This window comes from Diadema antillarum, unplaced genomic scaffold, assembly GCF_040938485.1.
Source record: "Diadema antillarum isolate AM-2024a unplaced genomic scaffold, OU_Dant_1.0 seq00001052_RagTag, whole genome shotgun sequence".
NCBI classification, from domain to species: Eukaryota; Metazoa; Echinodermata; class Echinoidea; order Diadematoida; family Diadematidae; genus Diadema; species Diadema antillarum.
Window position 1 is genome coordinate 253,955 of NW_027271882.1, and position 15,458 is coordinate 269,412.

Genomic DNA, 15,458 nt, shown 5'->3' on the forward strand with positions numbered 1-15,458 from the left:
ATGCTAAACTGTCTCTCAATGAGAATAGTGTCTCATGACACACTCCCACAGTCAATCTTACTCACACATTTTTACACAGTTCAGTCTACATCACTATGCAAATACACCTATCAAATACTAAATTACTGTCATAAGTTGTGGTAATAACACGCTGACAATTTTACATGCCTCATAATCCCACAAGGACAAAAATAATCCTACAAGGACAAAAATAATCCTTGTTTACCAACAGCATACATAGGACCAGTAGATGTATTTAGTGCAGATATTACGTGCCATAAATACCCTTCCGACTAAATGCCCATTCTGCAGGGAAATGACTATGGGAATTCCCTCAAATAAATGGAGGGATAAAGTGTTTACTCTCAAATAGTTTGATTTCATCACCCTAGCTACTTCGGGGAATAAAAGGGGGTCTAGAGAACAGAGAAGCCAAGTACAGACAAACAAACACACAAAAACACACAAACTCCTAATGATCCCATGCATCATCACTGATTCTCGTTTTTTCTTTTCTTTCCTCCCTGGAACAGCGAACAGAATTAGTCTCACGAGCAGATTGAAGAGTGGCGGGGCTGTGAGGGTCATCGTCACGTCATTTGGGGCGATCGGCAAATGCGCTCGCCGGCGCCAGACAAATCTGATTGCGTTCAGAAAGGGTGACGCTCCGCAAAGGGTCTCAAATGATCATTTACATGGCGCCACTTCCCTGCCGACTCGTTCCACGGGGTGAACAGGTAGGGTGTCTCCAAAGCAAAAAAAGAGTGATCGAGCCGTCCCCAGCAAAGAAACATGCAAAACACACACACACACACGCACACACAAATGCAAGAGGGTAAGAAGCTAAAGGCAGTAGAAAACAAGAAGAGAATCCCTCACTATACTCCCTTTCCGTCAAATTTGGTTCTTTGCTGTTATCTCAATTCATCAGTCATCTTGGCCTGTGGTTATTTTGTTTTGTTTTGTTTTGCTCTGTTTTTAAATATCAAACATCATTGACATGCCATCACATCAACTCTACTGCAATTTTCTCTGTACCTACACATACTTCAGTTTGAGAATCTCAAATTTGAGGGCAACAGTGACATAAATCTGCCATGCAATATATAGGTTCATTTACTCTTTAAAAAAAAAGGGAAAAAAAGTGAAAATGTTCAAAAGGAGTGAATAACAAAAAGAGTTTACAGTGAAACTGGAGTGAATTTTGAGTGAAAACGTTTATTTGCACTAATTTTAGAGTGACCTCAGGGATTACTCAAAGATTTTGAGTGATATGATATCTGATAACAATCTGTCCATAAAGTCAGTGAACTGTTCTACAGAATACACAATAATACACTTGGTCCAATGTACTGTAAAAGCTGTTATTTTCGTGCACAGACATTTTTGGGAATAAGGTCACAGGCATTTTCACAACATGTTGTTTTTGCTGTAATTTAACATCGAGGCTATCATAAGTGCACAAAGATACTAGTAATATACCCCAGCATGTGGCGATATTTTCACGTGTTGTCAAATACACAGCCCAACGGTGATTCGTAAAATTTGCCAAAATTAAACCCGTAGGAAAATTGGAGCTTTTACTGTACTACAAACCTAGAAATGCACATTGGTTTGGCTCAGATTATCTCATAAGATCCACAACAGCTATAGAACATGCAAAAGAAAACAAAACTTACTGGCATCATCCGCAAACACCCCCCCCCCCCTAAAAAAAAGCCAAACATCACAATACACTAAGTAACGCTCTCATTCATTTGTCACAACTGCACACTTTTCAACATAGAAAAATAAAACAGTTTCCATACATTAGTTTTTACTACATTGTATGTTAGGTAAGTGTCGGGCAAGCTTTCTGGGTAGTTGGGAGCAACCTCTGTTGTAAAATATGTAAAAAGATTTGAAATACATACAGTAAACTTGTCTCAACAAAAGCATGCTTTTCAAGTTCTGTACAAAGTCAATGCCCTCTGCATCTACTGGTAATTGCCAAATTGAAAAGTATGTCAGCTGTTTGTTTGTTTGTTTGTTTATAGTTGTTGTTTTTTTGCATGTGAGTGTGTGTGTGTGTGTGTGTGTGCGCGTGTGTGTAGCAAATGTAAATTGTAAATTGTAGCAAATGAAAATTGTTATTTTTTTTCTATTACTTTGAATGGAACAGAATAAACATCGTTGAAAAACAAAAAAAAAAGTGTCTGCTATCTCTCTCTGTTTCCATTCTTCCTCTCTCAGGAAATACATGCACACACACATAAGTGTACACACATACACACACACACACACACGTGCACTCTTTTCTTCTCCATATCTGTATGATGTGCGCATTCGTTTCTGGTAGCTCGGACTGCAAATTGTACACATAAGCCAGGAGAAAAACAACTGAATAAATACAGCGTGGCATCGCCGGTAAACAAGAAAAAAACTCTGGGCAGTGCTCTTTTGAAGCAGATGGAAAAATATTAACCCAATTCCTCTCTTCTTCCTACCCCCCCCCCCCAATCATACCCCCTTCCCCTCTCCCCATCCAGCTCTCCTCACACCACCCCTCCCCTGTATTCTCTTACAGATGTAAACACTGCTGAACACTACTAAAAGGGAGCACAGGACATTTACCTATACCTGCAAAGCAACAACGAAGTTCTCCTTAATATGCAACCACAAGAGAGTATGCCTCTGAAGCATATTTTGTTTCTGACCTTGCATAAACGGAGCTTTTAACTCCTTTCGGAAGAGGAGGCATGTTTTCAATTTCGTCCTTCCAAGCTGGAGGAGTAGCAGTGATGGTTGTCAGAATCAGTTTTCCGCAGCGACCATCACAGCAGAGCAGAAGGCTTTCATATCTTTATGGAGTTATTATTTTTCCGGGGGGGGGGGGGGGGGGGGTAAATGATGGGGTAGGGGACAATGAATAAGAACAATATCTGCCTGCTTCTCCTATTCTCTGGAGCTATTTTTAGCCTTGGTAGAGTAGGCAGGAAGAGGGCAATGGTCAAGAAACCACACAATCATAGGAACACATAGTGGGTATAAGTACATTATGTAGAATTCAAAGAAGAGAAGAAAATATATCTGCACCTCTTTCACCATATTATACACGGCATGCACACCTACATGTTCCAATCATAGCATTCCACATATCTGGCTTCTTAATGCAGGACAGGAAAGTCTACTTTATAATGATAATAATAATAATTTGAGAAATTGATAATTGCTTTAAGAGTAACAACCTGTGAAATGGCATCATCTATCCATCTCCCTACAACATCAAAACCAACAAAGAAATGTCGGTGTTGTATACACAGTTCAGTTACTGCTAGTTATCAGCAAGCTGTTGGGTGACTAGGAGACCATGACTGATATCTATATTCTCAGAATTACTAAAGTCTGATTGGGCAAAAACGGATAACCTACCCTACACATTAAGTCACAGCAAAATCATAACCTCGGATTCTAAAACATAGGCCTACATGTACTATAGGCACTCCCTCTCAACACAGATGATATATGCAAGGATATATTTGAATGACTTTCTTTTCCTGAAACCTGGTGTTAATCTGGAAGGCAGGCTTTTTATCCACAAAGGTTCAGTCCTTGGGACATGAAGGAATGTGAAGAGCTCTATGTGTTCCGATTAAAAACTGCTTCCTCACTCGTAGAGCTAAGGTAATGATGAATAACAACAACAACAACAAAATCATTGAATGATGTGCAATGTACACAGTATGTGTACCTTTGGAATTGCAAAGCATTCTAAATTAGATAACAGACGTTAAGATATTTGCATTGCCTCCGGGAGAGAAATATGATTTCAGTGCTATCAGTGTAAACTGAACTCCTTGCCATCACAGTATCTTACACTTATCAAATTACTGCCAATCTGCAACATGGAGCGCAACTTGAAACAATGAATATTTACGCAAGCAATCATGTGCTTTACATTTTTGCTCACTCGCAGATGGTGGGCAAAAAAAAATTATCATCAATTTCTAGAAAAGGAAAACACATGATCTTTTTCTTGGTCTCTAGACATTTCTGAAGGTAAAATGTAATGCACTGGAAGTATATCATATATTTGTGATCACTTTCTGCAAGGTTAAACACTAAAGGTGCATTTATCTAAACATTTTTTTTTTTTTTTCAGGCAGAATCATGATCCTAAATGCGCTTGAGGTATTTTCAAGCAATAGATAAAACACTACCAAACATGTTAAGAATGCCAATTTAAAACACCATTCAAGGGCAAGTTGAAACACGTTTGAAACCCTAATTGCCTTTCTTTAAGTACATAAACGCAATGCCGTTTTGAAACTAGTTTCTATCTCTGAGCTGCCAAGGTCAACTTCCAGCTTTTCCCCATTGGGTAGAAAGAGTGCGCCATTTGTTTTCTACCCATTGTTTGTGCGTGAATAATGACAGCATGTTTGGTGGTCTTTGCAGTTGACCTCTCCTTCCCGGGTCGAACGGCGCAAAGCAGATGTGCAGTGACAATACTCAAATCATGATTGTGAGATGGCTAGATAAAGGTAACACCTCGAGAATCACGTTTCAAACCATGCTCGTAAATTATGTCATTCGAATTTTGAAATGTGATAATGCAGTTAAAGATACATCCACATGATCGAAGAAGATAACAATACTCGTCTCTAAATTTTGGGAAATCTATTACGTGGAGTGCACATCACTTGACAGGCTACCAAAACATATCTACCCTGCCTGTGTAATACTTCTCCAACTTTATTATGGAAACCTTCTCTACGACAAAAATCTACAATTATACATCTCTTCATGTCCCCTCAAGAAGAAAAGAAAAAAAATCTGGGGCAAATTCCATCCCGTTAGATTTCACAGGATTTAGAGCACTCACCCATTGGGAGTAAAATAGCCCTGTTCACTGGTCGGAATGTCCTAAAAACTGTTTGGGGTACCCACTAGTGTGGCAGATGTACAGCTGATCGTCACGGCGACTCCTCCACTGGGAGTAGCCCTGCCCTGCTAAAAAATCCTGAACTCTGCGACTCTTTCTCTGCCCTCCTGCCGGATCGATGCTAAGTACCCTTTCTCCACTTCCAACCTAAAATCAGCCAGACCTTCCCCTCAACATGCCTCACTCACCTTCAGTACTTGTAATCTAAAGTGTATTCTGATCTAAAATTTCCATTTTCACATCCTTCCTTACTCACTCCTTCTCCCTCATATAACTTTGATCATCAACGGGATAAGAAATCATGTGTCCGTGATGAAGCATAACAGCTATTTCACCCCATTTTCGAAATGAATATGATAAATTCATCTTGTACAATACCGTAAGATCAAATGGGGAGAGTGATAGAGGTTTTATCAAGTGGACATGAAATATGAAAGTTATAGAATTTTAAGAATTCCCATGATTCCTAAAAGCAGTGACATTTGCCACATTCACATACTTGACTTGTCAAGAGGAAAAATGTCATCATCTCACAAGTGTCCTATTGGACTGTTCACACACAAAAAAATGTTATCACAATTTTGTCTGAGGGTAATTATTTCGAAACTACAACCTTTCAATTCCTCTAAAAGTTATCTTTGCCAGATTATTTTGGGAGAATTATAATTTCAGTGGAAGGATATATGTCTTGTCCTTTTTCATTCATGTCCAGAAAAATCAAGAGGATTATTTGGTGAAGATTTGTGTACAGCTCAATGCAAGTATGCGGGTGGGGGGGGGGGGGGTATATGAAGGTCTAAAAAGTGCAGGAGGAGGGGCACACAGTTTAATTTGAAATGACGACAGCCAGCTTAAAAAAAAGTAAACCTGAGGTATAAAATGCTGTACGAGGGGAAGACAAAAAGTTTGCCTGAGCCAATGATACGAGTAGCCCTCCACCCCCCCCCCCCCCCCCCCCATTTGGGCAAACACCCTCTCTGCCAACTTTTAGAGGAATCCGATTGACAATATTAGAAAGGTGTCTGGGGGGCCCTGACGAAGTGAGCAGTAACTACCCAGACATTCCGTCTCCACTCACACCGTGGCGGCGCAGGGTCAACAATCCCGCAAGAATTATGTATGAAACGCGACGTCCACTCCCACGTCAAGTGCGAAAATTTTCGCAACTTCGAAGCCTACTCATCACCTCTCTCCTCTTTCTCTCTGCCGAAAACCGGCGGGCCCTACCCCCTCCCCGAGCGGCTCTTCACCGACGTGAGTCATATCAATGCACGGCGCCACAACTTCCCTGTCAACAGATATTTCTTTCAAAAGGTGTGACCGCACGGCAAATCGATCTGGAAAACAGACTTCTGTTTGGAGAGCAGAAATGCTTGTTTTACCATCAAACAATGAAAAGAGAAAGAGGGAAAGAAAGAGTCAAAAAGGATCCTTCTACTGACTGTGAATAGCCAACCATGCAGTGAACGCTCTGTGCATGACCACGAGCAAATATGTTTTGAAACAGCCAGCAAATCAAACCAGTCAGACATGAAATGAGGTACCTCTTCAACATGCCTGCAATAGCCTATCATTAGCACTGCAGTGAAGAACAGACTGTAGCATACAGAAATTAGCCCCTAAATTGATGCATTTATGTGAGTACTTTTTTTCCCCCCTTTATGATATAATTTCTGACTCTGGCAAATCCCTCATCCTCTATACTATGCCAACTGAAAATCACTGAACTTTTAATTTTGCAATACTAAGAGCAATAATGAATTTGAGCAATAACAAAAATCACCTTCAAAAGACAATGTTTTGTTATTTGCATTTTGTTTGCCACATCTTTTTGCTGCATGGATGGATGGTACTGCATAAAAAAACATTTAATCACCTCAAAAATGCAAACACACGCATACCAAAATATACTGGATATGCTTTGAAAGGCTTTCATAACTAGCAGTATCCAGATAACTTCTAGAATAACACTCATAATAAAAAATGTCGATTTCACACTCCTGTAAGATCTCTTTACACGTTAGACTGACAACATATTAGCAAAATTTGACTTGCTAATTTTACACATCCTGATATCTGCGAAAACTTAATGACCTTCACTAACAGATATGATACTGGGTAATCTGTCAATAACCTTGAGAACCTGAAAACTATACAATAGGCGTGTCTTCATCAGACCGGAGTTCAAACTAGTGGACTAGTTTGTGGTTTGGGAAAATAGCCTGATATTACGAATGTGCATCTTCATCAGCTCAAAAACTGCTCACTTGGGAAATTAGCCTGAAGTTGATGCATACGTACTTTGCATCACTACTCGGCTCGACTTGCTCAGCCACAGAACTTCACGCAGAGTTCTGTGGTCTCAGCACGCGGTTCGATGACAAGATCAAGAAAATTTTGGGTTGATGAAGACGCAACCCAAATAGGGTGCTAATTCACAAATTAGTGTGCCATTTCACAAACTAGACCAAGATTTTGGGAGAAATTTTCCCAACCAAATAGCACGCTATTTGCATCTTCACTGCACAAATAGCAGGTTGATTTGACATCAGGCTAATTTCCTAACCACAAAATAGCATGCTACTTTGAAACTTCGGTCTGATGAAGACAGGCCTATTACAGCATCTTTAAGTGGTGGGTGAATAAAGGTTAAAGTGGGGTTATAACCACAGCTTCAAACATTTTTTGAGTTTTGAGTAGGTTTTCAGATAATTTTTTTTTTTTGTGCTTGTGCGTTTGTTTGAACATTTTTATTTCTTTTTTCCTTATTGTTTATGGGAAATGCGTGGGTAAAGGTGAAGGTTGAGAAGGGGTATGGGTCAGGGAAGGGGGCAGGGTGGGAAGGAGGTGGTTTGGGATTGGTAACATACCATTTGCAGCTGCACAGACCGGGCAGGCCTCCGTTGCAAACATGCAGGTATAGCACCGCGCATGTCCGCAGGCATCTGTCAGCTTGCGCTTGCGACTCTTGTCGTAGGCCTGGTGGCAGCTGGGGCATTGCGTTGCATCCATTTCCATGGCGATGGCTGTGGGTGGTGACTCAAATCACCTGCCTATGTGCCACATCATACTCCTGGAGGAGACACAGAAGAGATGGAAACGGAATGAAAAATGGGTAAAGACACATTCAATTGTTTACACAGTGTAGATAATCTGTGAGAAGACAGCAACTACGTTTTTTCTGTACTTGATTTACAGACGAACTGTAATTGTTGAATGTCACGTACAGTGCTTACATAAAAGGCTCTTAAAAACATGATTATCATACCATTACTATGTATTGTAAATGTCGATATTTTTGCATGATTAATCTTTTGAGCTGAGCTGAGCGGCTCAAAAACATATTCGCACGTTGTTGAATTCACGCTGCGCAATTGTCGACCCATTCACAATGTGCAGAAAAAATTGTGAAAATATTTTTGCGGGTTTTAGAATTTGCGCTAGCCAGATGTAGCGCAAAATACATGAAAATTAATGTACCGCGAAAATTTCTGCATTTACAGTACTCTATAAGCTCTCACTTTCATTATTACATACCAAATATACCTTTAAGATCACAGTTCTTTTACTTTTACCCATCATTTCACTTTCTGCACAAGGTGAAATGTAGATAGCACCAACCAAATAGATCATGCACAGTGCTCACATATACACGCTGATGACAAATGGTTTCTTCTACAAGATCTTTGCACGATAGAGAAAAAGAAAAGGAAAGCTTGCCACACTATCAGACAATGTCAACTGAGTGGAATAGGCTTGATCTGAGCATTTTTCTCACGGCATGATCATAAATCAAAGAGGAAAAACGACTATAAACATAAATTGAATTTAAATTGATGGCAGCAGGACAAGTACTACAAGGGGAAAACAAGAAATTCAGTACACGCATAATCATGATATCATAGTAAAGCTGGGGATCATACTCTCACTGTAAGAGCAACAAAGGAATGGAACAAACTCACTACTTTCATCAAACCTGCTAGTTCAGTACACGCTCCTAAGAAAATCTTTTTCCTTAGTTGTAATGATTTGATAGTTGTTTTTGAATGGTTTTTTTTTTTGAAGTGCTGTAATATAGTTAAACTATGTAGGCCTAAAGCATATATCTAAATGCCTGGTAATAATGATAATAACACTTATCATCACCTCGTGTATAGACAGACATACGGGCTGTGTGATGAGAGTGTTACAAAGAATGAAAATTCTTTTCCTACTGATGGCATGGCAGAATGATACTCTCATTGATTCTGGGAAGGTTTGCTCGCGCGAGGCTTCTGCATTTCAACTGGATATCACACCGGTGTCATTACCGGGCGAACAGGAATGTTTGAATGATGAGATGGAATGCGCACTTGACATTCTTACTCATCCTGTCACATTACCCAGCCTGCATGCTTTCTACATGTTTCTCCTCATCAATACCAACCTCCTCTTTCCCCCTCCATCCCCCCCCCCCAAAAAAAATAAGAAAGAAAAGAAAATGGTATTCATGGATACACTACTGTAAATAATCGCCGCACAGGCCGAATTCGCAATGGGCGTAAATCTGATTTGCGATTATTAAATTGCAACAGCATCTCCACGTACAGATTTGCTGTAACACTTCTTCCCCAGCCTCCTGTTTCCCCACCCCCCTTTTCGTTCGTACTGATAATCTGCCACGCCAGATAGAAAAACACTGATTTATCTTCTTTTTTTGTGTGTGTGTCCCTTGCGCTGCAGCACAACCGGTGACAATCTTGAATGAGATTATATTAGGTTTGTAACATGGCACTCTCTTCTAGCACTCTAATACACTCAGTCAAATTGACAAAGACTCGAGCCTGTCTCTTTCCGATACCAAATCGGCAACATTGTGCGTGCCTGTGCGTGCTGTTACGTTCGGCACAAACGCAATTACTCCCCAAGTTGTACTCCCAGTTCCAGTGCATGCAATTTTGTGATGGACAGGAACCTAACCCCTATACAGCACAAATCACAATTTTTTTTTTTTTCAATCTACTCTTCTCTTTCCTTTGCCTTTTGCAATCTCTTCTTCACCTGCAAAGTTTGTTACGGCACATACGAGTGTATACCTTGCTACAGGTATTATATTGACCACTCTGCATGCATCTGTCACGTAATAATCTTATGACATTGGATTTCATGGAAATTTTGGTCATTGTTTTTTTGGTTTTTTTGTGTGTGTGTGTGTTCAATTCTTACTGTAAATAGAACCAAAACATTTCATGTCAATGTCAGTACTGTGTTCAAAGTCATGGCATGAATGTTTGTTACTATAAATGTATTCATATACACAAGTCATTCTGAATATAAAAAAAGAAAATAAATAAAAATATATAAAGGGCAAGTGAAACCTTGACTGAAATACAACAGGAGCTTATCATAATAGTAATAGTAATAGTAATAATAATAATAATAGTAATAATAATAATAATAATAATAATAATAATAATACTAATAATAATGATAATAATAATAACAATAATAATAATAATAATAATGATAATAATAATAATAATAATAATAATAATGATAATAATAATAATAATAATAATAATAATAATAATAATAATAATAATAATAATAATAATAATAATAATAATAATAATAATAATAATAATAATAATAATATAATAAGAGCACCAAAGCATGCCATGACACAAGAAGATATTTATGCATCCTCTGAGGGTGAAACAAGCAGTAGCCCTCTTTGAATGGTGATGGTTTAGAATGCATTTCATGTCAATATACTGTAGGGTATAAACTTCACAATCTTCATGAAAATTCACTACATGTCAAGGACATTTGCATTCTTACATAATACATTTCTACACATGATTTTGAAAGGGAAAAATCTATTTCTCAACTTGTATAAAAGAATCATATGAGAAATTTGTTCCCCTTTGTGCATAACTGCACAGACTGTATGAGGCTCTTGAAATGCCGCACTATGCATGCAACACAAGCATGTAGTCAAATAAGATCTGCTAGCAATGATACACTAGCAGTTTTTTAATTTCCTTGATATTTTATACCAATCTCTTTCAATCCATCTTTCCCTTTCTTATCCACTCTCATATCCTGAATAAGTTATATCTTTCAGACTAATTCATATCCCACTGTATACATGTAGTTGGTCTAACTGGTAGCAAGTTTCCTCTTAAGCCTCAATAGAATAAGCATAAGTACTTAAATATTGAAGAAAGGCAGGTACATGCTACAGATGCAACATTTCTGTAGCTATGCATATGATGCGCGGACAAAATCCAATTCACTCTATACACAGCTTGTTGAGCATTGTGTAAATTGCAATGCATAGTTGTGGAAGAAAAAAAAAAACAGGGGAAAAAAAAACAGGAAAGAAAAAAAAAACACCCAGGTAGATTCACAATCGCTGCATTTTAATCCCACAGTGCAAGTTCATCCTCGGCTTGATGGATGCCAATAAAAACGGTGACTCAGTGCATTAAACATTCACTGAGAATCGCAAACCCATCATCTGGTTCATACACACTCTCTCTCTCCAGCTCCCCTGTAATGCCAAGATTTCACATTAACAGAGGCTGAGTCAGCGCGGCTCACCACTACCAGCGTGCCTGGCCTGGTAATCAGAAGTGAAAAAGACAACCAAGTCTACCCCATCCTTTTTGTTCAACTTGCTCCCCCCTCTCTCTGTCTCGTTACCGCCTACAAATCACCTCTCAGGCAGAATGGAACTATTCTTGACTTACCAAAAGTCATTAGCTCTATCTTACAGGCTTGTTGTTTTTAATTAAGCACCTGACATTCCAGCTTATCCTATTATTTGATGAAATATGATGTCAGACGTGAATGTGGACATTGCATTTATATGCATCTTGCACTCTTCTGACACACACAACAGATATCATATACATTGTATATTGTACACACTGTGCCACTGGTAGTATATGTACAGTGTAGATGGAGGTTATCCCCCTTGCGGTTCCCGCTTGCTTGTGCTGCACCAGAAGATTGACTCCATAAATAAACCAGAAATGGGGATGCGCGTTCCAGCTCTCCGCCCTTCATGTGGTAGAGTCCTTGCTACTACAGCTGAAGTGGGGGTGATGTCCCGGGCCAGAGTCTAGATGCACTCTTGGAAATATACAAGATGTATGATATTTCTATGCGTTGACGTTATTGATTTGATAGATATGGAAAAGCTTGTGGTGGGGTCATGTGCTCTGCGTGAGTATGTGTGTGTGTCTGTTTGTGTGTGTGTGTGTGTGTGTGTGTGTGTGTGTGTGTGTGTGTGTGTGTGTGTGTGTGTGTGTGAGTATCAGTGCTGGGGTGGGGATGGGGGAGAGGGTAGCAGTGTGGAGTTTCGATGGCATCACAATCAGGCATATGCATGAATAGATTTAGCCTTGTTGCAGTGGTGTACTACATGTACATGCCCTCATACAAATTGCATCCCACCGCATATCAATACAGCAGCCTGAACAAGTGTATGCACATGTAACGCCACTGATATTTTTGCGCTCCCGCGGCACACTCTCGAGCACGGCAAATTGACAATGGCCACATAAATGGGATTGCCTACTTCACAGAGCTCATCCGCTCAATGGTATTTGCGCACTTGTCCATTAGATCATATCTGAAGACACCTAACACAGCTCACTTTGGCTGAAGCCACTAATATATCTATGCAGCCTTCTTGTAACGAGTCCTTCCCACACAAAACCTACAGTTTACATCCCTATGTTGTATTTCACATTTAATAGAATTCTGTTAATATTAAGGAATTTCTATAAACCAGCAGGGATCAAATGTACAAATGTTGAGAATGTTTATACTTTATAAATAATTTTTATCCTTCCTAGTCTCTATAAGATGTAAATAAGAAAAATGTAGGGCCTACATGTAATAAGATGTATTTTCCCTCTCAAAAATGTAGAGAACAGCCAATGTTGACAATGTGCACAATTAGGACCAACATGTGGTAAAATACTATAAGTTTTTAACATTTCAGGAATTTTGATTGGATTTTTCTGTGGACACATAAGCCTACATGAAAAACAATTTATAAAATGTAGACTATTTAGCAAGTTTTACAACTAGCACATAAGCCACTTGTGTAATTCCCAGTGAGAATTCTAGAACATGTTATCCTTACTTGCATTTCTGAAAGTGTGCATGAGCCACCTATAATACTTTATATGGACAATTCAATGTTCCTGCTTACTTCTAAGTTCTGAATTCCAACAGCATGACAGCCATGGGTACAAAGGTAAAGAATTCTGCATGCTATATGCTCTGATCTACTATGTGATCAGTGTGCAATTTGTATGTTCTCATGCTATTGCTGCATGCCAATATAATCAAGCAAAGCACTTCAGAGATTGTGAGGCTATCCCCCCCCAAAAAAAAAAAAAATAATAATAACAACAAGCATACAGTACGACTTTCAGTCATAACCTCAATTGCTTCTCTATATCAGAAATACAAGTTTCATCATTTCTTTTTCTTTCCCCTAATTTTGCTTTGCAGTCATTTTCCCTCAAAAGGGCCTGTTTTATAATATTCATTTTTGGCTAAAATAAGATTGAATTGAATGAAAGCAGTATCTATTACTGCACGAGGTCCATTTTGAGTAACACTAGCCACTTCTATTTTTGTCAAAACACAGCCACCTCCGTGCTCTCTCTCACACATTCTGCAAAGGTTTAGAGAGAAGCGAGTTTACCTTTAAAGAGCTGATGTTGGGACTGGCTGGTCAAAGTTCAGTTGATAAACCTATACACTGCTGGTATTTTTGTTTTGTCTCTTTTTTTCACATCCTAACCCCTCACTGTGCAGGATGTTTTCAGCCAAGGTTGACACACTTCTAAAAGAGGCCTCTCTTTCTCTCTCTGGTTTTTTTTTTTTCTCCAGTCAGAAGAAAGAATTCCAAGTTCCTGACCTTAAATGACACCATGACCTCAGCTAGGGTCATGCATGAATTTCTCCATGTCAAAGAAAGGTCACACAAAGGCTGGCAATATAGTCCCACAATTGCGTGTGTGTGTGTGTGTGTGTGTGTGTGTGTGTGTGTGTGTGTGTGTGTGTGTGTGTGCTGCATTCACACACTAAAGACATACACAATGCTCACAATATACAAATGATTTTGTCTCTTTGTCTTGCCTATTCGTGTATGTGCATGCACTAATGATTTTATATCAATATGTAGTGAAAAAAGTCTAATGACCGCAGACACATAACATCACATGAGCTTAATGAGGCTTACCGTTAGTCTTCTACCATGAATGAAAAAGAGTTTCAACATTGTTCAGAGTTAATGGGCTTCACATCAAAAGGGCTTCAAAATTACAAAGTATTTACACTTTAGTATCACATGCATCACTCTGAAAGTATTTGGATCTTTTTTTTTTACACCCAACCCCTAAGATTTAGTCTTGACATCTCTTTCTTCTTAGAATTTTTTTTCTCCTTCTCCTCTCTCCTTTTCTTTCTCTTTCTTTCTCTCCAGTTTGACTTCCCTTCTATTTTTCTCTCCTTCCCAAACATGTCAAACCCAGTCCCCTCGTTAGCATTCACACAGACTACCGGTATGCACGGTCGGTCGCATGCTTCAAGCCGCTGCAGATAGTACTGCAGTACGAGCAAAATATGTATACATACAACACCTTCCACCCTACTTTGTACACCAAAGAGTATGGATAGTTCCACATACCAAGTGTCATTTCTTCCACTTCTGAATAGGTTAGTTTCTCTACGTAGAGATTTATTTATCCACATATCATTTCCAATCCAAGCGTTTGCCAGATGTTGTTTGAGATTTTGGGGCTTGTGTAACCATGCAACAAGTTGATGCAACATCATGTTTTCATGGATAGAAATAGAATTACATGGAGCAAGTATTGTAAAGGCCCTACATGGATTATTTCACAAGGTTTTCATTTTCACATATTTCGCGAGCCGGGTGCTAGTTGCGAAAATATTTTAAAGAAAAAAAATTCAAGATTTAAAAACATGCGAAAACATGAACTCTGATCCCAACATGAATGCGACATGCACGCATACAATTCTCCATTTTCTCGTAAACAATAATCAATAATTTAACCACTTGCAAATTTGTTGGGAAGTCCCGATTCCCGAAAAACTGGACTTGCTAAATATATGGAGTATACAGTAACATGTATCTCGAGAAGCATTCTTGCCAGAATTTTTCAAGAATTCAATATCATTTCAACTTGACTTCGTCCTCACCATAAATTTCTACTGGCCTACAGAGAGAGGGTGAATATTTATAGCTGGTTTTAATAAGGTGTCAATAGTTTGCTCTTTTGTGAGTGATCAAATATACACAGTATGAATACTCATATGAGGCTCTATTCTTCTGCTCACGACTTGTCACATTCCGCTGCATAAATCACGCACGCCTGAGCAAAACAGTTTCGATATCACTATGCACATGAAGCAGGCTTGCACATAAACTGAACATGTGTTCTGTTGTCTCCTTTGTATGTGATTGTCTGGGCCTCAGAAAGACACAGGGCCTAGACGTACA

The 15,458-nt window shown here is 39.0% G+C and overlaps 1 protein-coding gene across 1 annotated transcript in view; it reads right to left on the reverse strand.

Moving 5' to 3' along the window:
* Positions 1 to 15,458, reverse strand: part of LOC139743157 (uncharacterized) — a 129,991-nt gene that overhangs the window by 89,576 nt on the left and 24,957 nt on the right. The window contains exon 2 of the mRNA XM_071653666.1: positions 7,795 to 7,997. Coding sequence (XP_071509767.1) covers positions 7,795 to 7,942 — 148 coding nt within the window. The 5' untranslated portion in view covers positions 7,943 to 7,997. The remainder of the gene's footprint in view (positions 1 to 7,794; positions 7,998 to 15,458) is intronic.